At 42.0% G+C, this 24,471-nt stretch overlaps 1 protein-coding gene across 2 annotated transcripts in view; it reads left to right on the top strand.

Moving 5' to 3' along the window:
- The first annotated feature begins 4,639 nt into the window (after positions 1-4,639).
- Positions 4,640-24,471, top strand: part of FAM171A1 (family with sequence similarity 171 member A1) — an 87,208-nt gene continuing 67,376 nt past the window's right edge. Inside the window, exon 1 of one of the 2 annotated variants that reach the window (XM_014875637.2) lies at positions 4,640-5,092. In XM_014875637.2, the coding sequence (XP_014731123.1) occupies positions 4,999-5,092 (94 nt within the window). In that variant the 5' untranslated portion in view covers positions 4,640-4,998. The remainder of the gene's footprint in view (positions 5,093-24,471) is intronic. The other variant, XM_088161197.1, reaches the window with a different exon arrangement.

Consider the following 24,471-nt stretch of genomic DNA (forward strand, 5'->3'; position numbering starts at 1 on the left):
GATATGAAATAATTGTTGTCATGGTCATAAAACTTTGCTTTTTTCTTTGAAAGATCCAGTACTAAAGAGCTTCTATAATTTTTATGTAAAATGTTTAATACCACATAATCTGTAGCTGGCTCAATTTACCAAGAGCACTGCAAAATAATCTTCAGGGCTTTATATCTGATGTTCATTTTTTGTTTGTTTGTTTTAGATTTAGGTTTTTGTGATCTTCCATATGTAAAGTGACTTGTGCACTGGTAAACAAGGACTCTTCTAGAAATTATAAAAGTACTTCAAAGCAATTCTCAAATGCACACACTGCTACTGCCAACCAGAAAGACTAGATAACAGCCTTCTAGAGCTATGTCTTTATCATAAATATTTGCACCTTCTGGTTCACTGAATTCACTTGCCATACATGAAATATTTAACTGTTAATCCTCCATTATAGATTTGTCATTGGCTGTCTGAGCACTGCTCTCATAACTTGTATTTGTCTATGTGGAAATAATATCACAAAAAATATGGTAGTAGACATTGTGAGAAAGAACAGAAAAGAACTAATTAGCCCAACTTTTTGCTTAAGCATATTCAGCATACCTTTCAAGGGTGTCTGAATATTGTAGAATTAAAAATTGGAAATTTTAACTGTAGGGATACCTGCAAACTAATTCATATGGTCTCCAAGGCAGTCATTGAATGTGTCAGTCTACTAATGATTGGTACAGAGAGCCACATTAATAGGTTATATACTTAAAACTCATGTTCTAAGTATGTTAGTACTTGAATAGTCAACTAATTGAAAATGTGTTACAATTTAAAATACAATTTACATTGTTTTTACAATGTAAAAATATATTGTGTATAGCATCAGCATGGACTGGACAAATAGGAAATGCTGTGGAAAGGAAAAATATCCACCTTGGGTTAGGAATAGGCCCAGCCATCTAGTCACCACTGCACCTCCAGTGCTAGGGCTCAAGTATTCTTTCTGAAAAGAAATCACAGAATGATTGAGGTTGGAAGGAGCTTCTGGAAGTCACCTGGTCCAACTTGCCTGCTTAGGAAGGGCCTCATAGAGCCAGTTGCCCAGGATTGTGTCCAGATGGCTTTTGAATAGATCCATGGATGGAGACTCCACAACCTCTCTGGGCAGCCTGTGCCAATTCTCAGTCACTCTCACAATAAAAGTGGCTCCTGATGGTCAGAGGGAACCACCTGCATTTGTTTGTATCCATTGCCTGTGGTACTGTCACTGGCCACAACCAACAAAAGCCTGGCTCCATCCTCTTGGCAGCCTCCCTCCAGCTATTTATACACATTGATCAGATTCCCTCTGAGCCTTTTCTTCTCCAGGCTGACAGTTCCAGCTCCCTCAGCCTTTCTTCATAAGAGAGATGCTCCAGTCCCTTTATCATCTTCATGACCTTTTGGTGGACTCTCCCCAGTGTGTCTGTGTCTCTCCTGGATTGAGGAGGTTCAGAACTGGACACAGCACTCCAGGTGTGGCCTCACCAGTGCTGAGTAGGGGAGAGGGATCACCTCTCTTGATCTGCTGGCAATGCTTTGAATAATGAAGCCTAGGACACCATTCTCCTTCTTTGCTCTAAGAGCACTCTGCTGGCTCATGTATACCCAAATTAGGACTAAGCACTCACTACAGCCTGACTTAGGTAATTTTATTGTATTAATGTTATTTATTGACACTTCTCCTGTAATGTTTACTCAGGCTGCAGTAAACTGTGTCCTTTTTTTCCTTAAGGGTGTCTAGCCAATGAGTGTCAGCAAACAAGGCATGGAAACGAGACTGGGGTATAACTTGTATTTGCTTAAGTTTGAAGAGGATTTGAACTGAGCTATAAGATATCAACTATCCCTTGAGTCACAGGGAATTTTCATCCAGGAATCAATGGCATTACCAGTGTGTCAGTGTTAGATGCTTCAGTGCTCACTGGGGCAACAAAGAAAAGATAATTTCAAGAGAAGCTATCTGGAGGAATAGCTCAGTTTCATTACATGAATAGCAGCATTTATGAGAGTGTTACCATGTAATTATATAGATAAATTTAGCCTTTTCAGGTAAGAGACAAGCCCCGTGTGCCCAGCATAGTTTGTAAGGATATCTGGGCTGAAATATAGAGAAACGCAGGGAGTGCATGGTACTATACACAGCTTGTGTTTCCCAAATCTGCGGCTCAGAGGTCCAGCTGTACCTTGGGCTGCATCACAAGAAGTGACCAGGAGAGTGAGTGAGGGAGGTGATTCTGCCCTCTCCTCTCATGGGACTTGTCTGGAGTACTGTGAATAGCCATGGAGCCCCCAAATTAGGAGTCCAGAAGAGGGGTATGAAGATGATCACAGGACTGCAACACCTCTCCTGTAAAGACAGGCTGAGAGAGCTGGGGTGGTTCAGCTGGAAAAGAGAAGGCTCTGGGGAAACTGTATAGTGCCTTCCAGTACCTAAAGGGAGCTGCTAGAGAGAGCTGGAGAAGGACTTTTTACAAGGGCACGTAGTGATACAAGGGAGAATGGTTTTAAACCAAAAGAGGCAGATTTAGATGAGGTAGCAGGAGGAAATTCTTTACTGTGAGCATGGTGAGACACTGGAACAGGTTGCCCAGGGAAGTTTTGGATGCCCCATCCCTGGAAGTATTCAAAGCTGATTGGATGAGACTTTAAGCAACCTGTGGAAGCTGTCTCTGCTTATGCAGGGGAATTGAAACTAGATGATCTTTAACGTCCCTTACAGGCAAACCGTTTGATAATTCTGTGATTTCTCTGTGCAGTATCTCATTTCTTTCCAGCCTTAGTCATCATGTGTTATCCACTGATGTTGCAAGAATTGTTGTATCTGTTTGGTTTTTGTGAAAATAATACAACTATATTCAGGAAAATGCATTTTCCTCTTTGTAATAAAATGCTCTACCTCTCCTTATGGACAGAAATAGGTTTTATGTAAGTTTCTAGCTCTGAGCTCATCCTATGCTAATTTAAGTTCATGAACATCCAGAGAATAGGATCTCAAAATGGGATCTCAAAAATGGGAAATGGGATCTCAAAAAAAAAAAAAAAAGCTATATTATTTGCCACATGGCCAACCTCCTTTCTTTAGGAACAAGTTGCCTCACAGTTAAGACATGCCATGAGTTTACAATATTGAAATCCTGACAAGCAGGAGTAAGATCACATGATCTGTATTTGTTCATTTAGTCTTCTCTGTGAACTGAATAGCCTTTTTGTACTCAGGTTTCCTATGGGACTGAACTTTACAAATAAATCCTCCAAATTCTCAGGATAAAAGGATAAAGTTGCTGAGTCTACACAGTATTTATCAGTTCTCAGAAAATATATTTGAAAACAGAAAAACTAAAGTGAAATATGTTGTTATCAACTGGAGTGTCTCTGAAAATGATATATTAAATCAGTTTTAACACTTCTGGGGTAGCAGAATTTCACAAAATTCATAAAACCTGTAGCTTGTGATGTAGCTACTCTGGTCAAATACTGAAATGGCAAAATAAACAACTGTACTGCTTTCTAAAAATCAATCTATAACATATCACGGTTTTATTGGAAGATTTTATTTAAAAATAGATTTACAAATAAATCCTGAAACTTTAAGACACCTCAGTGAGAGATTAAATTTGTAGGTATAGAAACTTCAGTCTTAGAGGCCAAGTGAAGCACTGGCAGTGTTTGGGAGCAGATCGTGGGAAATCCGTGAGGCAGTGGGGCAAAGGCTTTGCTTTGCACAGCTGTGTAAAGACTTGCCATAATAGCTGTCTGGAGCAGCAATCTCCGTGCTGGAGGAAACATGAGGAGCGCCTGTTCTCGCTCCCTGAGGACGCGTAATGCTCAGCAGAGACCGGGAAGGGAGGAGTGACTGCTGTGCCCTTGTGTTCTGCCTCGGCTAGCCTGGAGGAAAGCAAGCCGAGAGATGCTCTTAGGGCAGATGCAAACCACCCCAGTGAGGGAGCCCCCGGGGAGAGTACCTTGTCCCCAGTGCTACCCTTGCCATGCTCCGCACGGGGCGGGGCGGCAGGCACCGTGCCCGGTCTCAATGCCACGATTTCCAGACCGGAGTTCACCGTTCCTGTGCAGTTTGCTATAGCGTTTTAAAAAACTATTTTGTATTAAAACCAGTAGATGGGCGCATTTGCTGTTGCTTTGTGGTTGGTTGGTTCGTTTTGTTTCTAGAATTCGTTTTAAATACTCCAGCAGCGGCAGGGGCCCGGCAGAGGTCACGCGTGGCAGCGGGGCCGGGGGAGACCCTGCGACCCGACACATCCCAGCCGTGCCAGAGCAGGTCACCGCGCCCGCCTTCCGCCTCGTCCCTCCCGCTGCCTGCGGTGGGAGGCGAGCGGGGCCGGCACGGCTGGGGAGGCCATTTTGCAGCCGTTCAGGGAGGCAGAGCGGGCGGCGGGCGCGGCCGGGCGGGACCCGGCCCCCGCGGCAGGTGAGCGCGGCAGGTGAGCGCGGGGTGAGCGGGGCCGGGCCGGGCCGGGCTGCCCGGCGGAACGTGCGGCCGCCCCGGGCGGGCCGGGGCAGCACCGGCGCTGCCGGGGAGCCCCGCGGCGGGGCAGGGCGGGGCGCGGGCGGCAGGGGGCGCTGCGCCGCCGGGCGCGGGCAGGGCAGGGGGTGCCGCCAAGGGTTAAGGGGCGGGCGGGGAGCCCCGGCTGCTCCCGCGGGGCGAGCGGGGGGATAAACGGGAGCAGAATTGAAGAATAAACCCGGACGGACAGGCAGCGGGGCCGCGGAGCTCTCCCGCCTCCTCTTCCTTCCCCCTCGCCTCCGCCGCTCGCCCGCCCGGGGGGACAGCGCGGGACGCGGAGCCGGGGCGCAGCGGCGGGACGACAATGCAGCAGGCGGAGAAAGCAGGAGGGGCAGCGCACGGCAACATGGAGGGAGGCGCGGAGCGGGCCAGCCCCTGATGCGGCTCTTTCTCCTCCTCCTCCGGGCAGCGGCTCCGGCGGCGATTCTCTCCCTGGCGGCGGCTGGCGGCGGCGGGTGGAAATGAGCAGGTCGGCGGCGCTTCTCCTCTGCCTGCTGGGCTGCAACGTGTGGAAGGCGGTGACCAAAACCTTAGGGGCGCCCGAGGCGGCTCAAGGTCGGTGCGGGATGGGCGGCGGGACCGGCCCGCTTTGTGCGGCGGTTCCCGGGGCGGCGGGGGCTGCATTGTGCGGGGGGCCGGACCGAGGGTATGGCGGGGAAGCGGGTCGGTGATGTGAGACCTCTCCCGGCTTGCAGCGGCCGCCGCAGACCCCCTAGCCCGCAGAAGCAGAGGCAGCCCCGCGGCTCGGGAGCTTTTGTTACTGGCAGGGGCAGGGGCTGCGCTGGCCTCATTGTGCTGCCCCCTCCGTTCCTCCCTGCGTCCCTCGGCGCCTCCGGAGCTGTTGCATTGCGTCCTTTTCCCCCGGTTTCCCCTCTCCTCACCGTGCCCGCTGCAGGGCCCGACGCGGCGGTGAGAGGCGGGTGGGGGGCACCGGCGGCCGCAGGCCGTGCGGGGCCGCCGGGCTGGGGTTCGCCCCCTGGGCTGACGGCGAGGCTCGGCCGCGGCCCCGGGACGTTTCCGGGCCTCCTCCGGCCTTTTGTTCGGCGCGGTGGCTCCCGCCGGCCGGGCGGGGTCTGTCACCGCTGCCCCTGGGCAGCCGGGCAGAGACGCTCCCCGGCCGGGTACGGTCGTCCTCCGCCCTCGCCCGGGAGGGCGCAGAAACCGCAGCGAGCCAGTGCCCGAGCGCCCCGGGGGCACCTGGAGCAGCTTCTGATGCTCCTGTGCCGGGCTGCGGGTCCTGCTCTGGGCTGTGCAGCCCTGATCTTCACCTCTGCCGTGGTGTGGCAGCCCCTCGGCCGGCGGGGTGCACCTGCCCTGCTGCCCTCCCCCGTGTGGAATCCTGGCGAGGGGGGAGACGCCGCCGTGCTCTCCTCGCCCTTGGCCTTGCGTCTGGTGGCAGGAGGGCAACCTCTCCGTCGGGCTTTAGCAGGGATGCTGCATCGCGCCTGCCGGGACCACGGGTATGTCAGGGTACAGAAAACTTGTGTACATAGGGGTACAAGACGAGTTAGAAGGAAACGCATCCTCCCGTGTGGTCAGCGTTGGCCTTGCGGCGTGTATTGTCAAATGGCTAAATGTGTCATCTGGGATGAGCGATCATACAGCAGCTGAGCCTTCATGGCAGCGGGCTGGCAGCATCCTTCCCGCTGCGCTGGGGTGGATGTGCACCATGTGAAGGGTGCATTTCTGCTCTGTGTCCTCAGAGCTTTCCTTATCTCACACAGGTTGTAACAATCAGTGAGCAATGCCATCTGTAAGAAGTCAAGCATTAAAAGTAACCTTTTTGATTTCCTTCTATCATGATTGTATTTAGGTTCACTAAGTAGAATCTGGGTGGGCATGTGTTCACACACAGAGTAGTCAAAAGGCAAAAGCGTCTTGTAGGAAAACCTACCACACCAGGTAATCTGACATCAAATGTAATACCAGTTTCTGCCTTTTTAAAGGACAAATAAAAATAGCTGTTCTGGAGCAAGAACTACTAACTAAAACTCAAAGGCCACTAAACTCAGGATATACTGAGTTTATTGATAAGCATGCCAGAAAACCAGAGCTGTGTGTGGCCCTTGAAGCTAGCACTTCAGATACCAAGGTAATATCAAAATCTGCTATAATTTTTGTATCATATGGAAAATCTCCTTCATATGATCAAAGTGGTAAGGTATTTGCAGAATTAGTGCCTTTCATCTGCCCTGCTGAACTTGTCTTCTTTTGTCAAGCCCAATTCAGGTGTCATGGAAAGGCTTGTCTGTAGCTGCTACATCCACATCAAGACTGATGGCTGATTATTTGAGTAATAATAGCTATGTCAGTGAGTTGAGAACATCTTTATCAAAATAGAAATGTCTAATTTTGTCTACCATGTAAGATCATCTGAGTTTTTGTAATATCACTTTCCAAAGCCTGATTGCAAGCTCAGTCTTTACTCTTTGGACATGTGCATTGGTACAAGGGGATACTTAGAGCTGATCTTACATCAAAGTGTATTCTGCTTCCTAATTGCCACCTCATTACTGTAAATCTTTTTTTCAAAGTTTAAGTGATGCCAGCTTGTAGCCTTGAATAACTTCCTGAACATGAGGTGTGATGATTTTCTGGGGAGAAGAGTTTTAGTGCCAGGTACATTCCCAGTTTATATATACATAGCACAGTAAATAGTTGTAAATCATTGTAAAACCTAAACTAGCTGTTTTTCCCTCTTGCCCTTTTAGTACCATGGTCACTGTTGTAGGTATAAGTAAAGGGCCGTTGCCAAAGTTCAGGGATGTTTGCAGATGGCTGTCCTTCCCTTTGTGGCTGTGAATGGACTAGTTAAAAACCAAGTGATTGAAATAAAGGTAGAGGTTAGAAAGCCAGAGCCTGCCATTAGGGAATAATTGCTTAAGCTGCAGTATTTATTGTTGGACAGGTTACATGAGACTAGGGTAGAGAACCCTCCTCATGGTGGGACAGATCAAACGAGACTTGGTTAAGTCTTAAGATGTTCCATGTCTGTATTAACAAGCCAAGTAAATAGGTCTTGGATTTGGAGCTTTTTAGAGGTGGGATTTCCAGTCAGTGTTCTGTTTAAGGAAGGGATGAGGAGGGATGCTTTGCATCAAGCGTTTCTCTCCTTCATTGGTCTCAGACATATGTTCAGACAGTCCCAGCTTCAAATTCTCTGCAGCCAGACTGATTACATAATTTGTGAATATGGAAGTACTGGTTATTAAGCTCTGCACTTAGTGCCATATTTAGAAAACTGACTTTTTTATGCAGATCTCTCGTGGCCTCTGAAGGTCACAGAGGTACCCTTTAAGTTTCAGTAACTTACTTGCTTTAATAAAATTAAATAAAATTCTCACTGATGAGTTGTTTGCTTTTGTCAACAAGAAAAGTTGGAACCCCAGCAGTGAGGCTGTTAGATGTCCATGAAGGTACCCTTTAGAACCTTTACCTCTATAACTTCTCTCAAGTACATAAAACCTGACAGGTATTGCAGATGAGGACTAAATTATGGTTTTGTGGGATTTTGGTTGGGTTTTTTTAATTGTTCCAACAGGTATTCCAGAACTTAAGTTTCTGTTAGTGCTGAAATGAATGTGTGCAAATTTTAAAACAAACAAGCCCCCAACTAACCCTTAAGCTGAATTCCTATTGGCACTAGTGATTTGTTTGGTGAGTACATAAAATACACGGTGCATGTTTTTCACATGAATAGGACTCGTGTAAAAACTAACAACAGACCCCTGGCAAATCGAAATTTAAGAGTTATATGAAGTTGTCACGTTAACCCAGGGAGAATGTAAGCATAATCAGTGTAATTTGGGAAGGGATTCAATTTCTTTTTCACCTGTAAACTTTGCTTCTCAGTAGAAGATGAGGATCATTCATTTGTAGCTACTAGGGAGGTCTTTTTAGAGAAATCCTAGAACATTCTGTTTTAGACCTGAAATCTGGCATTGTTTTTGTCTGCTGCAGTGTGTACTGGTTCTAACTGGTATTTCAGTTGGTCTTCCTATTTTATTAGTTGTTTAAAATTAAGAAGTTATGAATAATAGAATAACATTTGAATAATAAATAGCAAATACTAGCCTACTAATAGATGAATATGCTCAGGGTATCCCACCTTCACAATCCCAGAATGAGATTAGATGGATAATTATTTTCCAGTATGACGGTGAATGAAAATTCAGATGTTGCTGTGTAGTTGGAATCTGCTGTGTTTTTCCCCTTTCTGTGCATGGAGGACAGGAGGGTTGGTGCTTGAGTGCTGCTGTTTGAAATTGCCTTCTTGCAAGCAGCCATTCCATTACTTCATGGAAGCTAACTTCACAACCATTTCAGCTGGACATTCTGCAAAGTCTGCTTTTCTGGACAGCACAGTAACAGCTCTGAGAAGACCTTCCAGTTCTATGCTGGGTTTTTTTTGGTTTATTTTTAAACTGGTTATCTCAAGCTTGCAGTTTTAACAATGATGCTAAAGTTTAAATGCTGCAGGAATAGTCTTTAGTCTTTCTCTCTTTCCTCTTGCACTGCCATACTGTCTCTTCTCATTCAGCTGCAAATTACTAATGACCATCAAATCCGAAGGTTTATATCATTGAGACCACAAATGGAATCCTCAGAGTAGAAGCTAAATTGCTGTAAAGCAGTACAAAAGACGTTGCTTTATTTTAGTGGAGGAGCCAATTGTTTACTCAGTACTAGATGGTGGTGTAAAATGTTAATGAAGATGAGGAGTTTGTTGATTTTTATCAATTATCAGATCCAAGTAAGCACTAGGTTTTGGTTGGATTTTTTCATGTTTGTCTTGAACTACTAATGCCTGCAAATGCCTAGTAACTGATTTCCCTCAGTCAGATGAACAAGTTACCTAGGTGATATGAGGATTTAAAACTGCAGTCTTTTTCTCCTGAGCATTTGTGTTCACCCTTTTGGCTTGTAATACCTTGCACTAAGTGATTCAACTTACCTTTAATAATGCCTATATGCACTTGTGATGTGACAAATTCATATGCTGGCTTTCCCTGCAGTCCCACTTGTGTCTTGAGATACTGTTAGTTGCCATGTGTTTCTCCCTCTCTTCTTATTTTTGTCTTTTTTTTTTTTTTTTTTAGCACCACATTGATGCCTTTTTCTGCTTGAGAGTAAAATGGGTTTGTGAAGCTTTTATGGATGCCTGTGTTGACTTTTGGCTGAGTGAATGGTTTCAAATAGCAGTTTCTGGTAGCAATGAAATGCAATTTTAGAATTTTTAATTATAACAGTTAACAGAAGCTTGGCTATATGTATTTGTGTGCTGGGAAGGAAGAAGAATTGTGCATTTTAGATTTTTTGGAAAATATCAGAAATCTCCAGTGGTTTTGGTAAATGGTAAAACAGAAATATCACTCCACTTCCTGTTATTACAAACTTCAGATTAGTTTTTTTACTCTCGTCTTCTGTGGGCAAAGCTAGGTTTGGCACAGGAAGAAAACCAAGAAGAAAATGCATGCCAAGGAAATGCTATGCTTTTGTCATGTCATTATAGGAATGTGCTGTACCTGGCAGGTTGGAGATTCAGCTTAAATGGCATTTCTTAACAGCCCTGCTTAAAGTCTCACAATTGAATAGCAGTGTGGTTGGGAGTGATGCTTCTATTCCACATTTCAAATTCCAGTACATTGGATGGAGCACAGTTGTGAACCTCAGGCTTATAATTCAGAGAGTGTTCTTCTTCCAGTCAACCAAAAGCAAACTAAGTAATCTCTCAGAAATACATGCAACTTGAAATCAAAACAATGGACTTTCAGTATTTCTGTTGGCTTATACATTTATTACCTTATGCAAGCTGCATTTTTGGTAAGATCAATTTACCCTTACTCCAGTATATATATCTGTTCTGCCTTTAGATACAAAGAAAGGCAGCTCCTGAGAGAACTGTGCTGTTGGTATTCTGCTTCTCCCACAGGTCCCAATGGTTTTACCATATACATGCCAGGGAGCGAAAATAAGCAAAGCAAGAAGTCTGTATAAATGGCTGTATTTACTAGAAAAAATCAGTGTAATAATACTAATATAATACATGTTAATAATGTACGCTAAAACATTTTGTTTTAGGAAGTGCCACAGAGCACTGAGTGATTTTTTTTTGTTTTCTTTTTCCTTCAGAAATTCCAGAAACGTTATCCTGAAGGCTGGTTTACATTAAGCTTTCAGTTAATGTAATATCTGGCTTGCTGTGCATGGGTAATAAGCATTAAACACATGCTTTTTACAAATACCATTTTTAGTTTTATTAGAAACTGGAAAATATGTATGCCTTTTTTAATACAGAGCCATAAGAATGTGAACATACTGTAGTTTCTTGTTGCTTTTTCTAAGTGCATTGGATCTTCCACTTTAAAATGGTAAGACAGAATCGCAGTTGACATAATGTGTCTGAGCCCTTGAAAGGAGCATTTTCATTTCTGTAAAATGCTAATGTTCTGATTCAAGTATACCCGTGCCACTCCTGGTCGCTTGAAGAGCAACAGATCTTCAGGAAAAACTGAAGGAAAAATTAATTTATGTACAGTATAGTCTCTAAATTTGACTCCCTATTAGTTAGGGGTCATCACTAGGTATATTTAAACAGAGCTACTGTGGATATAAAAGTATGTTTTGAGTAGAAGCAGTCTGTGCACGCAGGGCATAAAAGTCCCTGGAAATCTGACACTGAAACTATTGCTTATTTTATTGTATTTTAATTGTTCCTACTCTTACTTTTCACAGTTCTGTGAGCTGTCCCTGCCTGTGCCATTCAGTGGAGGCATCCCAGGGAGTGAATTCCTGTCTTTGTTCATTATCTGTACAGCTCACGCACTGGCAGGTGAAGCCTCCCTGTTGCCGTGAGTGGGCAGTGCACCATGGCAAACTGCTGCTGTCATGGGTGCTTTCCAGGTGGAGAAGCAAGAGCACGTAACAGTATAGAAGGCACCACAAAGGCCTTGCTGGAGCTGGAGTCACTTGTAGGGGCCACCCTCAGCCTCTCTGCCCTTAGGGCTTTGAGGAGACACAGTGGCAGCTGAAGTTAGCAGAGAGGAAATGGAGCACGGAGCGGAAGCCAAGGGGAAGGAAGTAGCAGCATCCTTTCAACTTGGGGACAACAAAGAAGCTGAATCCAATGAGGTACATAATGCTTCCAGTTAGTTGTAGGTGCAGGACTGCTGAGAGCTGCTGTACTTTGTGGTAGGTATAATACAGTAACTGTTCTTGGGAGCTCACCTTGACAGTCCGTGAATGCTGAGATAAATAGGAGGTAGAGGTAGATGAAGCACTTCTGCTTTGTTAAAGAAAACATAGCTCTTCTTCCTGCATTGATTAACAGAAGTGGTAGTGGTATTGAGTTCTTCCTCTTGTTTCATCCCCCCGTTTGTGATTGTCTGTATGGAAACATGATGTCTTTCATCCTTTATAAGCAAAGGCAACACAGCAACAAGTATTTCTCAGATGATTTTGTGAGACTTGCTAAGAAAACAGCCCCAAATTAAGGTAAAAGCTGCATTTGTACTGGTGCTGCAAAGAAATTAATGTATCAGCAGTTTTGTCCAGCCCTCTTGCTCTTCACATACTGTGAAAAGTTGTGAAAGGTTAAGATCCAAATATCTCATATCTCAGCCTGTACATATCAGGTACTCCTCATGTGAGGGATATGCAGTTTGCATCCAGGGTAGGAGGCATCTCGTCTGACTTGGGTGTCTGCATTGTAGTGACTTGCCCACGGACCTTTTACAGACAAGAAGATTTAATCTCAGCTAATGGAGCCAAGTATCATTCCTGTCACCTGGAGTGAGCACATTTGGGTTGATGAATATCCACTGTGTGAATCTCCACTGACAAGCATGGCAGCCTACACAACACTTATTTGAGTTTCCATTTAGTCAGATGAATCCTCCCTCACTGTTGCCTCCCTCAGTGTTGCCCTCTGGCTTGGCCTTGAGCTACTGAATATATACAGTGTAATAAACTATGTGAAGGAACATACTCTTGGATTACTTGGCTGGGTTATGTGCCTTTCATAGCAAGACTCAGACAAGAGTTATTGTGTATTTACATTTTAAACCATTTGTCTTTGTAGCATTATGCTTATGAACCTAGGTGTTTTGTTCCCAAGAGTAAGTAAACAAGAAGAAGAGTTCAGAAACAAGTAAGGAGGCTTGTAGAGTTGTTTGGACTTGCCTATATGTTTTTGCCATGTTTAATTAGCTCTGTATTCCCAGGGGTTGATTTATTCTGAATTAAATTGCATCGTTACTCTCATCTTTGTCTGTTTTCTCACACTGGCCTTTGTGTAGCAATGTAAACCAAATCAAGGAAGTTATCCAACTGAAAACTTCTGTGTGCATCAGCTCAGTCTTCACCTGGATCATTTCCCTTACTAAATTCATCAGAAATTACACAAATGCTATTGCTGGTGCAGCAGAAAGGGCTGGGAGGAGCTGGTAAGGGAAAACAAGGATGTCATGGGTGCAGTGCCAGTTGATGCAGGATTACATTTTTTTTGTAGAGCTAAAGCACAAGATAAGGCACAGCATTTAGAAAGGTAACTGTTTTAAAAGTTACTACTTAAAGGAAGCTGCTCTTATATGGAAATGTAATGCCGTCCCATTGCTCAAAGTAAAAGCATAAAGAATTTTTTGAAAAACCAATTTGCTTACAGTAGAAAATAACCTGCATTGTACAGTTAGTACTGGCAGATCTGGACCTGGGTGCTTGTGGATGATTTGAGGCGCTTTCAGCTGTAGCTGTCTCTTGTCAGAACAGGTTTTTGTCCCTGCCTAGGATTTTCAGTTTGTACCCTGCATGGAAGCTTAAACAGTTTCAGCTCAAGTGTACTGTGACATGCACTATGACAACTCAAGTCTCACAAGTTTTTCTTCCAGTTGTAGGGCAACAGGTGAGTTAGTACCTGGGTCATCTTTTTTCTGAATGTTCTAAACGGCTTGAGAGGAAATTATATATTTTAGTTCATTTGAATGATAAAGAATCGTGGGGGCAGTACTGGCACCATAGTCTTCTGGTAGAGTAACTTCTGCCAGCAAGTTGTCAGCATAGGAGTTGACATGATTAGCCATGATGCCTGGTAGTGTCTGGTCACTCCTCTCTGATCTGTCTGCCTTCCAAGAGTGATTCCCACCTTCCTTCAGCTAATTGCCTTACTTTCCTTAGTTACTGCACTTTTGCATTGATGTCTCCAAGATTAGATTGTCTGCTGAGAGATAAGAACTTTTAAATCTTTATCCTACCCTTCCTTCTTGTGTCCCTGTGTTGGCCCTCCTGTATCTTGAAAGGCTTGATTTGTTTTTGCTAATGACAGGCAGGAAAGTGTGCTAGGGAGTGTTCATGGCCTTTTCTTGTTTCTGTTTGAGTTGGGCAAGCATTGCTAGGGAAATAAATGTATCCAGGAGCTCTGGAGACGGGGCTGATAGTCTGCAGGGGGGTGAGGTGGGTGAGGGCAGGAGCACGCCGCTGGGCAGGAGGGGATAAACTTGTCCAGGCTTTGCATGGTGTTTGCAGAATGGGAGCCATCAGCTCAACGTGGGAGCTTTCTTTACTTCTCTCTGCATTGTGATCCTGGCACGATTTGAAAGCTGCGGAGTAGTATGCTGACCTGTAGTTAAAAAGGCTAGGGGTAAGGGAATAACAAACATTGACAGACACAGTATAGCACAGCAATATACGTACTCTTTTTTCTTTACTGCTGGTACCCAGAACATTCTTGCAATATTCACAGCTTATGTCAGCATTTGGAGTCCTGGCAAATAACTTAAGCTTGGGCCAGTTCATGAGGTATGATTTACAGGACCCAGGAATACACGTTTGGAATGGGAGCTGTATTTTCATTGTTTTGTGGTGAACCTGTGTATGGGGACTACTACATTTTCCCTACTGTAAAAATCTTAAAGACACTCATTTTCTTCAAAAGTTAACTATCCTACAAGAACAAAGGAATTTTTATTTCATTCTTTAGTATACTGGTAGTTGAAACTTTTTAGAGGGAACTATGGCATTAAACTTAGTCAATGTAAATATTGTTGTTAGCATGTTACATGAAAATTAAATATCAGTTGCTTCAAGCAGCCTGAAGCAGTAGGAGCTAGAACTTAAAATGGGATGAATTTCAAGTTTGCTTATTGCTGTAAGCTCTAACTGCAATGTGCTTTAGAATATTAAATTAGTAAAAGTGCTTTAAAAATCAGTTGTTGAAGCAAGAGTATCTGCCACACTAAAGTTCTTGTTGAAAACCATTCGTTTTTCCAGACATTTGATTCGGCTTTTTAAGGTTGGATATGAATACTTACCTGCTCTATGAAGCTTTACCTCAGCAAAAACTACTTGCCATTCTTCAGCTGTGTTCAGAGTCTATGTGAAGATGTTGTTTTAATTAGTAATTTTACCTGTATATAATCTTTCAGAGAATCTTAGAGGGGTTGTTTCATTTGTTTGGGTTTTTTTTAAGGCATGGTTTTCTATTGCTGCATAAAGAGCTGAGTGAGCCCTCTCAGCAGATGTTGTCATTAGAGAGTGGGTCAGAGTAGTGTCATGTCTCAAGACTTTCTATGTACAGAAAAGTAGCCTTGAGTTTTGAGGGGTGAGGGGCTAGGCAAACAGAGTAGAGCACTGTTTGTGGTAGGCTCCTAGAAAGGTAATAGTTATTCCCATGTGCAAGTTAATGCATGCTTTAAAGTGTACTTTCATTTTTCTGTGGTGAAATTTTTTTTTTAAAAAATTTATATAAGCTCTCAAGGGGAAACTCATTAATAAATGATAGACCTGTAGGTTCCTTCAGAGCAGTAGAGAATCTTTGCTTACCATAGATAATTGCACGTAAACAAAGATGCTTTTTAATATCTGATGCATTTGAAGATCAAGTCTTGCATCGGTTAGCTGCTCAGGGTAATCAAATGTCATCTTCCCTTACCCCTAGCCTGACTGCATGGGGGAAAATATTAAAGCTTAAATTCTTATGGCCAAGCTGTCTCAGGTAACCTGCGTGCCTATGGTGATGTCAGCATTTCCAAGAGAGGAATGTATTGAATGGGAGGAAAAGTAAATGCACAGCACTGTTTCGTTGCCATGATGCTGACACGGGGCAGAAAATCTCATGGCATCACTCTAACTTCATACCATTCTACTGTTGTACAGGCTAACAGCTAGTAAGGATATACTAGAAACAGTCCGTTCTGACAGAGCCTTGGTGCATCGAGGAGCTGGCTATAAACAAATGGTATCTGACATTCTTGGACTGCAGGTCATTGCTTACTTTCTGGTGTGTCTTCATGGAGATAGGAGAATGCAGCCTTCATTACTCCAAATATTAAAGTTCAGAAGAGCTTTTAACAGCCCAAAGGTGTTGAAGGCGATGGGTATGTTTGCCAGAAAGAATAGCACTTTCTCTTGCTAAGTTCAATTTTTAAGTTAGTCTTAAAGCTTCTTGAGTGTACAATAAAAGTAATAAGTTCAAATTAATAAAAGAGTCTATCTTCCTTGCAAAAGGAAGGCTCGTTGGTTGTTCTCTAGTCACAGGATGAGGAGGGTATGCCTGTTGTGCATAAAATAAGGTCAGGAGTTAAAGAGAAAGTGCAGTGACCGTGATGATACACTGTCTGGGTCAAGGCTGGGAAGTAAATCAAGTCCACACAAGGGTTTCTTCTTAATTCATGCCATTTTTACTTCAGTGGTTAGGGAACTTTTAATGAATTAAGTGATATTTAGTAATAAAACTTCTGCTTAAACCCTTGTGCAATAATGTTCAGATTTATTCCACCTCTCCTTACAGTTCCATGCTTTGCTTTGTCACACTTTCATGAGTGTAAAGAGTAAAAGCCAGAAAGTTGCCTGGCAGTGGGCAGCACAGTGGTGTGTCAGCAGTCTGGGCTCGCTTTCAGCCTCCTGGGAAGGCAGAGAGTCCTCACCTGTTACACTAATGTAATCTGAGGGGTTTTTTTATTTACACAGAAACTTGTCCTCAAAATGAATGGCAAGTTTTCTTTCTGAATATATGTATGTAAACATATATGAAACTAAGAAGGTTTTTAAAAAGGGGGTGAAAATATAAAGCATAAAGGTGATAGGAAGGCATGAAAGTTCCTACATAGGAAATGAAGTTTGAATGGATTCCAGCTATGAGTACTAAGATCCTTCTTCCTTTTCTTCTTGCACTTCCCTTCACCTTCCCTTTCTTTCTGTGTTGAGCTTAATTTTTAACTTTATTTCATTTTGACAGAAGATAACCTACATTTTAAAACATAGTCTTGTAAACAAATTTGTATTTCAAAAATACTCACAAAACTTGACATTGCAGATAACATCAGAATCTCATTTCATGCTCTGAAGCAGCAGGAGGATAAAACACCTCAAATTCAAGGTGTTTTTAAAAAGTCAATACTTGTCTGTAGTTACAACACAGAAAATAACATAGGAAGCAATTTTTAATTCAGAGAGTGAGACGACAGTGATAAATGTGAATTTCAGGATTTTTGCTGATAACCAGTTGCATTTTTCAATGTTCTCCATGCTTACAGTATAATATTTAGTTTAACATTTTTGTTACTTTAAACCCAAACTGATGACCTGTGATTTTTATGAGGTAGCTCTGTATTCATTGGACCTTGCCTGAGGGCGAAATAAACTATGTGTTTTATACCGCCTTAAAAAGAGTAGGGAAAAAGAAAAGAACTTAATTGTAAGTACATTGATCTCTTCCCTTGTCATGAATTATTCACATATTAGCGTGATTGCTTTTGTTAGGGGATTTTTTTAAGCCTGGTAAAGAGGAAGGCAAATATGAGCATAATAATTAGTATTACTATAATACCTAGTTATCTTCACACCCGAGTTTCTCTCAGCTTGTCTTAATTACCAGGTTTCTGAGACAAAAATTGTGAGTCAATAGGATTAGTTTCTCTGAATAACTCTTGAAAAACTACGTATTTGTTGGAATTCTGTCTTCTTACTTCTACTAAGAAACTGAGATGGCTGCAGTTGGTAGGAGACCTCAGCCTTCATGTACACATGTGCAGATGTGCACATATGCTTGTCTTGTAAGGCCATATGGTATGAATCAAAGCTTACCTCACTGTAGTAAAACTGTAATGCATTTTCCACCATTTTCAGTTACGTGTTCATGGCATGATATTCTGTACTTCGAACAACTTCCAGAGATTGTCCTTTGTAAATGGACATTATTCTGTGAAATTAATGTGTTCTCCAGGATACTTAGCTTCAATTTTGTCCTTGGATTGCTGCGGATATTTCAATAACACCAGAAGTTGTGTCGTCTTTTCTGCTCACTGGCTTTGTTCAAAGCAGCTTTGGCTTGCAAATGCATACAGATGTGTTTGTTCCTTCTTGTTCATGGCAGTAGATTTGCAACAAACCCTTGCTAGCAGATAGAAAGCATGTGAACTAATTGAGTGTATGAGTGTATGTACTCCCTTGTTCAGGATTTTTAAACAATCGGAGACCTCTAGTTAAACATTGCTGGCTCCTGGTTGTTTTTTTTTTTTCTGCCATTTTCATGGTATCTCATACTATTGCTGGGAGTTCTTAGAAATTTCTAACTTTATCAGAAAAAGTGAATTTTAATATTAGACTTTTAGATCTTTTATGTAAAGCTATAGCACTTAGAATTTTTTTCTCTTGTTCTAGTAGCTCAAGACAATTCAGCCTTTAGACTGTGATAGTCCCTTTGATACTATTAAAAGTTATCTTTTCTAGACACACAAATACATTTAGCATTACAATGGAGAACTGACCTACTGTTTATATTTTTATATGTATTAGGATACATAAGATGGTTATGATACCCTAAATATTGACCAGATGCTGAATCAAATGTCTTACTCTGTAAATTACATTACTGAAAGTCAGTACTGGTGGATTTTTCTCTTTGGTAGTCATAGTAGGTCCTTGGATTCTAACTGTTCCTATATACTTCTTTGTAACTGATATGCTGTCATTTTTCTCTATCAGGACTTATAAAGCAACCAAAAAAAAGATACATGTTTAGGTAACATGGTATGTCTTGTACTTTGACTTTTTTTTGATGGTTTGTAAGCACTCCAAGCCATCTCTTTAGAATATGTCTGGTAGTTGGAATCTTCTGCCATACCTGTAATTTTTGACAAGAGGACTTCAGTCGCCAGCGGTTCTGGTGTAGATAATCACCTTGTGGAGTGGCCACATCATAGTTATGATGACGTTGACTTTCAAAGGAGACGAACATGTGTCATCCTCAGTGTGCTGCTATTTTAGAGCAAGGAGCATGCTCAGGCCAAAGTAGGGAGGAGATGAATAAGTAGTTTATCAAGGAATTTTGCTAAGAGTTGTTTAGTTATTTCCTGATTGTTTTTTCTGGAGGCTGTCCAGACACATCCTTTTGTTGATTCTGGAGACATTTTGTGCATTATCAAGTTCACTTGAACTTGCCTCTGACCTGTGTTTCCAGCTGTGTGTTGCAGAAATTCCCTCACCTGGATGTTTACTCAAAGAATCATAGAATCATTTAGAAAAGGCCTTTAAAAGATCACCTAGTACAACAGTCCATCACTAAACCATGTCCCTAAGTGCCACATCTACATCTCATGAAGGATTTAGTTATGTCTCTGCTGATAAATGCAAGTCTCTGACAACTTGACAATGTTTCAACTTGTTGTTCCAGTTGCTTGAAATATAACTGCATTTTAGCTTCTGAAGGACCCTAATCCATGTGTCTTGTTCCTTTCCCAGATTCTTAATCCCCATCAGAAGAGATTGAGAATGATTTGGTTGCTCAGTAGTTCCTGGACAGAGATGTTTAATGTGTAGGTGGAATGAGGCATTTTACTGACCTTCACACAGAGGGATGTGCAGAGATGAGGCTGTAGTGAGCACTGTGTTTCTTTGTTGTTCATTCTTGAGGGAAGCTTGGTTAGCTTGACAGCCGTGGCAGTATCTCATGGCTACCAACTGCTGTTATGTTGGCCAGTCCTTTGTGTTCTTGACATGTTGCATCCAGACTTAAAGGGTCTGTTGTGTTGGGTTTCTGTCAGCTGAGGTTCCTAAACTGCAGCGTCTTCGGTGTGGGCTGGTGTGGCTGAATGTAGAGCAGTGAGCAGGCTGTGCTCCTGTTCTTTACCCTCATCCACTCCCCACTGCTGCTGCTTTTTTGGAAAAGTATCCATATTGTATGGATCTGTGCAATAATTAAAATAAAAAGATGATTCTTACAAACATTTTGTGAACTCATTGGGGAAAATGAAGAAATGTTCATCTTATTGGCTCCTGTTCAGAAGAATGGTGGCTGCTGTGCAGTTGTTTTTGCCTTGCTGTGTGAGCTTGGAACAAATGTCTCATTGTTTTGCTCTCAGTACTTGCAGATGCTGGGCTTTCACTGCTTATCACTGTTGTAACTTCTTCCTTGGCTGTTAGATACCTGTAGATAGCAGTAGTGCACAAGGGCCCAACTTGTGACTGGGGTTCTGCTGGGCTGTAATCTGCTGAGGTGTTGTGGCTTTTAATGTTTTCCATTGCCAGGTGTGGGGAACGGACAGGTAGAAACTTCCACAGATACTGAAGGGTTTGATTTACAGCTTTGGAGGAAACTTGGATTGATGTAAAAATAAAAGTACACAGACATTAAGTAGAAAAATTATAGGCTTATGTTTCTGTAGTTGTAAGTAAGAATATGCCTTAAGTAAGTAAGAAACTGTATTAGATAAAATGGTGAAGAGTTTCATAATGTAGTTTAGGTGTTATAATGGAAGTACGTGTGTACGTGTGACAGTAGCTTATTAGAGAAAAGTATCCACAATGTGGCAGAATTAAGTAAAGGTGATAGGTTGCAAAAGCAAAATAAACTTCGTAGCAACTTTCTATTGGATTCAAATGTTATATATTGCCTTGTAATGAAGAAACCTGTGACTACTTTAGCTATGGCTGAATTCTTGCTTCTCTAAACCTCACGACCTCAAGTCTGATGCATTTTGGAGCAATAAATCATCTTTAGCCCAATCATAGTCCCATCCCTTCATTAAAGCCACAGTAATAGCCAGGAAGCTAAATACTAGAAGTTCTACTTTTGGACCCCTTTTAACGCTGTAAGCTGTGTGACAGAGAAAAGCAAGTAATGTAGAAACAGGAAAAATGTTCATCTGAAGATGCAGATAGTTGAAAGAGGTAAGCACAATAGAAAATGTGGAAGATACTTACTGGTGTCTTACTGGTTTTGCCTGCTTGTTCTAAGCTGGTAAGTGAAGGTGTCCACCCTTATTTGCCAAAGGCTGGCATGCTCTGGAGCACTTCAGAACTGCTGTCCTGTGGTACTGAGTATAAACTGGAGGGTAGTTTACTGTTTACTAGTTCGTGTTGACAGCTTGGACTTAATGGAAGTGGATACTAATAGAGGAAGTAAACTTAGTTCAAGGTTATGAAATGATGGGGTAGCATTTTATCTATCTTTAAATGCTAACTTCTTTTTTCAATTCACATTGGATCTCTTTGAGAGAGGGTTTTTACTGCCCAGATGTAGGGACTTGATGTAGTGAATGGATGTTTGTGTCATTGCCTTTCTCAATAGGTGTGGAAAAGGTGAGCTTATGGGAAAAAGGGCATTTGTTTGAAGCATTATAAACATAAGCATTTCTTTTTCTTACTTGTGCAAACATTCTGCTCTAGGTATTCTGGTCCAAGGCAGTATCTGATTGCTGTGTGACACTTGCCCAGCAGGTTTTGCAATGCAGACCTTGTCTCTGAGCTAAATGTGCTGTGGCTGGGTTTTAGTGCCATATTTGGACTTTACTTTTTGAGCGCCTTTAGCAAGAATCCAGTGTGTTGTGTGCTTGAATACAGCTTCAAACTGCTACTTTTTAATAACAGTACTCAAGGTTTTATGCTGCTTTGTCCTTTTCACTGAGTAGTCATTGGCTCTGTCCTTGTCTCTCGTCCATACATATTTTCTCCCTCTAAGAAATCATACTGCTCTCTTCAGCCTTACCCGTCACTTCTATATAGGTCATGTCTGATTGTACATATTCTCTTAATTTTGATTTCTCTGTCTGTCTGGTCTCAACCAGCTCCTGGCTACACCATAATTTATTACAAGTGACAGATTTGGAGGAGGAGGTCCTCTGCTGTATCATATCTCTGACTGTTGTACTTACAGCAGATGATGGTGCTGTGACATTCCTCTGCTTGGGTGTTTTAGAAAAGTTCCAATGTGGAGGAATTGACATGCTCTGCAAATTACAAAACCCAAAGGAGTTTAAATAACAGCTGCCAAACAGCTTTAACTCCTTCGTTTCTTTCTTGGTTTATATTATGAGTGAGGAATGAAGTTAATTTTTTTTTTTAATGAAAAAAATTGACCTTACTGTCAACTGATGAGAATCAGATGTGTGAATCTTAAAAGGATTAAAACATGATAGTAAGGGTGTTAATGTTGCAAATGTCTTCCGGTTATGTTTTAAACCCAGCATGAACAGACATGGATGTTTTTAATAGACAGATATTTAATTCCAAGAAATATACAGGTCTTATGCCAGAATAAATGCAATTTGTGATTTCTGGTTAATTTTTATTATTATTATTTTAGAATTATTTCCTCAGGAGCCACTTGCAGACTTTGGAACACTTAACTTTTGCTAATAGTCTTGAGATTTTGTGTATTACATAAACTTCAGATTTCCTTGCTAGTCATCTGTGTTTATTTGACTTTCTGAAAGCTATTATAGTCACCAGCAATAGCCTGTACTTGATTTTTGGATTACTGTTTTTTAAATTTTTTATCTCTTTTTTTCCCCACTGCTTTGGTCTTATAAGTCTACCTTGTCTGCTTTGCTTTCAGCCTGGAGCAGGATAATTGTTACCTGCTGAACATGGAAAGCAAATATTTGTGAGCTGAAAGTAAAGGGAGGCTGTGTTATTTCTTCTTTCTGGTGTGCAGAATGACTGCATGTTGTTTCCAGAGTGAGTAGCTTGGTCTGTATGGTTGCAGTTGGTGCTTGTATGTAGAACAGAAGTGGGGACTAGGTGAAATTCCTTAGTACTATGTTGTGGATCATACTACGTGGCCCTTCTGCCCTCCAATCTGTGAATGTAATATTGCAGAAATTACAGGTGATGTGCAAGATGTGCCCACAACTCACTTTGTAGAGAAAGATAATGAAGTGCAGCAATATGTTAACTTCTATGTTTGGAGCACAGTTCTGAATATGAATCATGAATCCTATGAAAGTGTAGGAGGGTGGTACTGGAACAGACTGGATTTTCATCTCTTCAGCAAATACTTTGTAAGCATTTTTTGAATCTTACTGACCTCATCTTAAAACTGAGTTCTGCTTGACTTCACCATTGTGAGTCAGAGTATGTTTCCAAGGATTTCACTGTTATTAGTAATATTGTGCAAATTTTTCAGTACTTTCAGTACTTTTTATCTGCCAGAGCAACTGAAATATTAAAGTCCATGAAATATGGTATTTTGCTGCCATTTGGATAGACAGGGTTGTAACCAAACAGCTTGATCCATCTGGTTGAGTTCAGTGAAAGCTGCAGTTGCACAAATACCCACTTAAAAAAAAAAATTAAATTTAAAATTTTATAAGCTAAAGATTGGGCACGTGGGGTCATTACCAACAGAGATGCTGAAAACACTTAGCAGTACAGAGTCATGTGTTCAGAAAAGAAACCAATTAATTTTTATTCAGCTGGTATGGTAAGATAAATTTTATTCAGGTGGTAAGATAATTAGAACCTGATAATCCCTTACATTTTCCTTCTCTAGTATTGGTGAAATGAATGTAGCTTGCACATGGTCCTATTACTTAGAACAATAATATTTTAGACCACCTTGGAAAATTGAAAAAGAGAGCAGCTTGCAGGCATGAAGATTTTATCCATTTCTCTGACAAAGTTAGTTTTTCAACTTGCATATACCTTAGTGTAATTGCTTTGAGTTTAATTTTGTTAAGTTAATACTGAGGTGAGTAGAAGGAGGGAAATAAGGATCCATCAAATTGGGGAAAGGTAGGCATTGAAATAGTGTCAAGATAGGATCACATCATTGTTGAGTTTGGAAGGTACCTCTGGTCCAATCTAATCTCCCTGCTTAGCCAGGGCCATCTAGAGTTGGTGCTATTTCCAGGCAGCTTTTGAGAATCTCCATGGATGGAGACTCCACAACTTCCCTGGGCAATCTGTGCCAGTGCTCAGGCACTCTCACAGTGAAAATGTGGTTCTTGATGTTCATAGGGAGCCTCCTTTATTTCAGTTGGTGCCCACTACTTCTGTTCTGTCACTGAGCACTACTAAAAGAGCCTGACTCCATCCTCTTCCCAGTGAAGTAGGAAGTGAGGAAAACCTGTGACATGTGGTAATATCATTATTATGTCGCAGTCAAAGCTCGTTTTTCTGAGTTGTATTTGGCTGGAAGGTGCTGCTACTGTTAAGACCAGAAAGAGTGGAAAGACTTCTGTGTTTAAGAAAATTGTCAAACTTTTACTTACTGCTTTTTCAGTAGAAGGATACCTGTCTGGGAAATCAAGCCTTGCATGTTTCCTCAAAATTAATTCCATACCACAGCCAAGAAGGATACAGTATGCCAGGTTATTTTGAGTAGAGTTGTATTGCTTTCATAGCATTTGTTGTTAAAATATGAACAGCAACGATTGCAGGTGAACTGCCAGAAACTTTGGATGTTTTACCTTTGCCTGTGGTCTTAGGGATGTTGATTTCACACTTCATCTGTATACTCAGTGCTCTGGCTATATAGAATTTAATATATACTGAGCTGTGGTAGTGCCCTGCCTTGTATGCTTTTAATGCCATATGTGTTGGCATCTATATTTTATTTGATAAGCAGTTTTATAACATATTCCTTGTGCTATTTCCTCCTTAAATTTAAAATATTACTGTATTTTCGTTTCAGATCTAGCATAGTCAGCATTGGCTGTTGC

Source organism: Sturnus vulgaris, chromosome 1 (assembly GCF_052056855.1).
Source record: "Sturnus vulgaris isolate bStuVul1 chromosome 1, bStuVul1.hap1, whole genome shotgun sequence".
NCBI lineage: Eukaryota > Metazoa > Chordata > Aves > Passeriformes > Sturnidae > Sturnus > Sturnus vulgaris.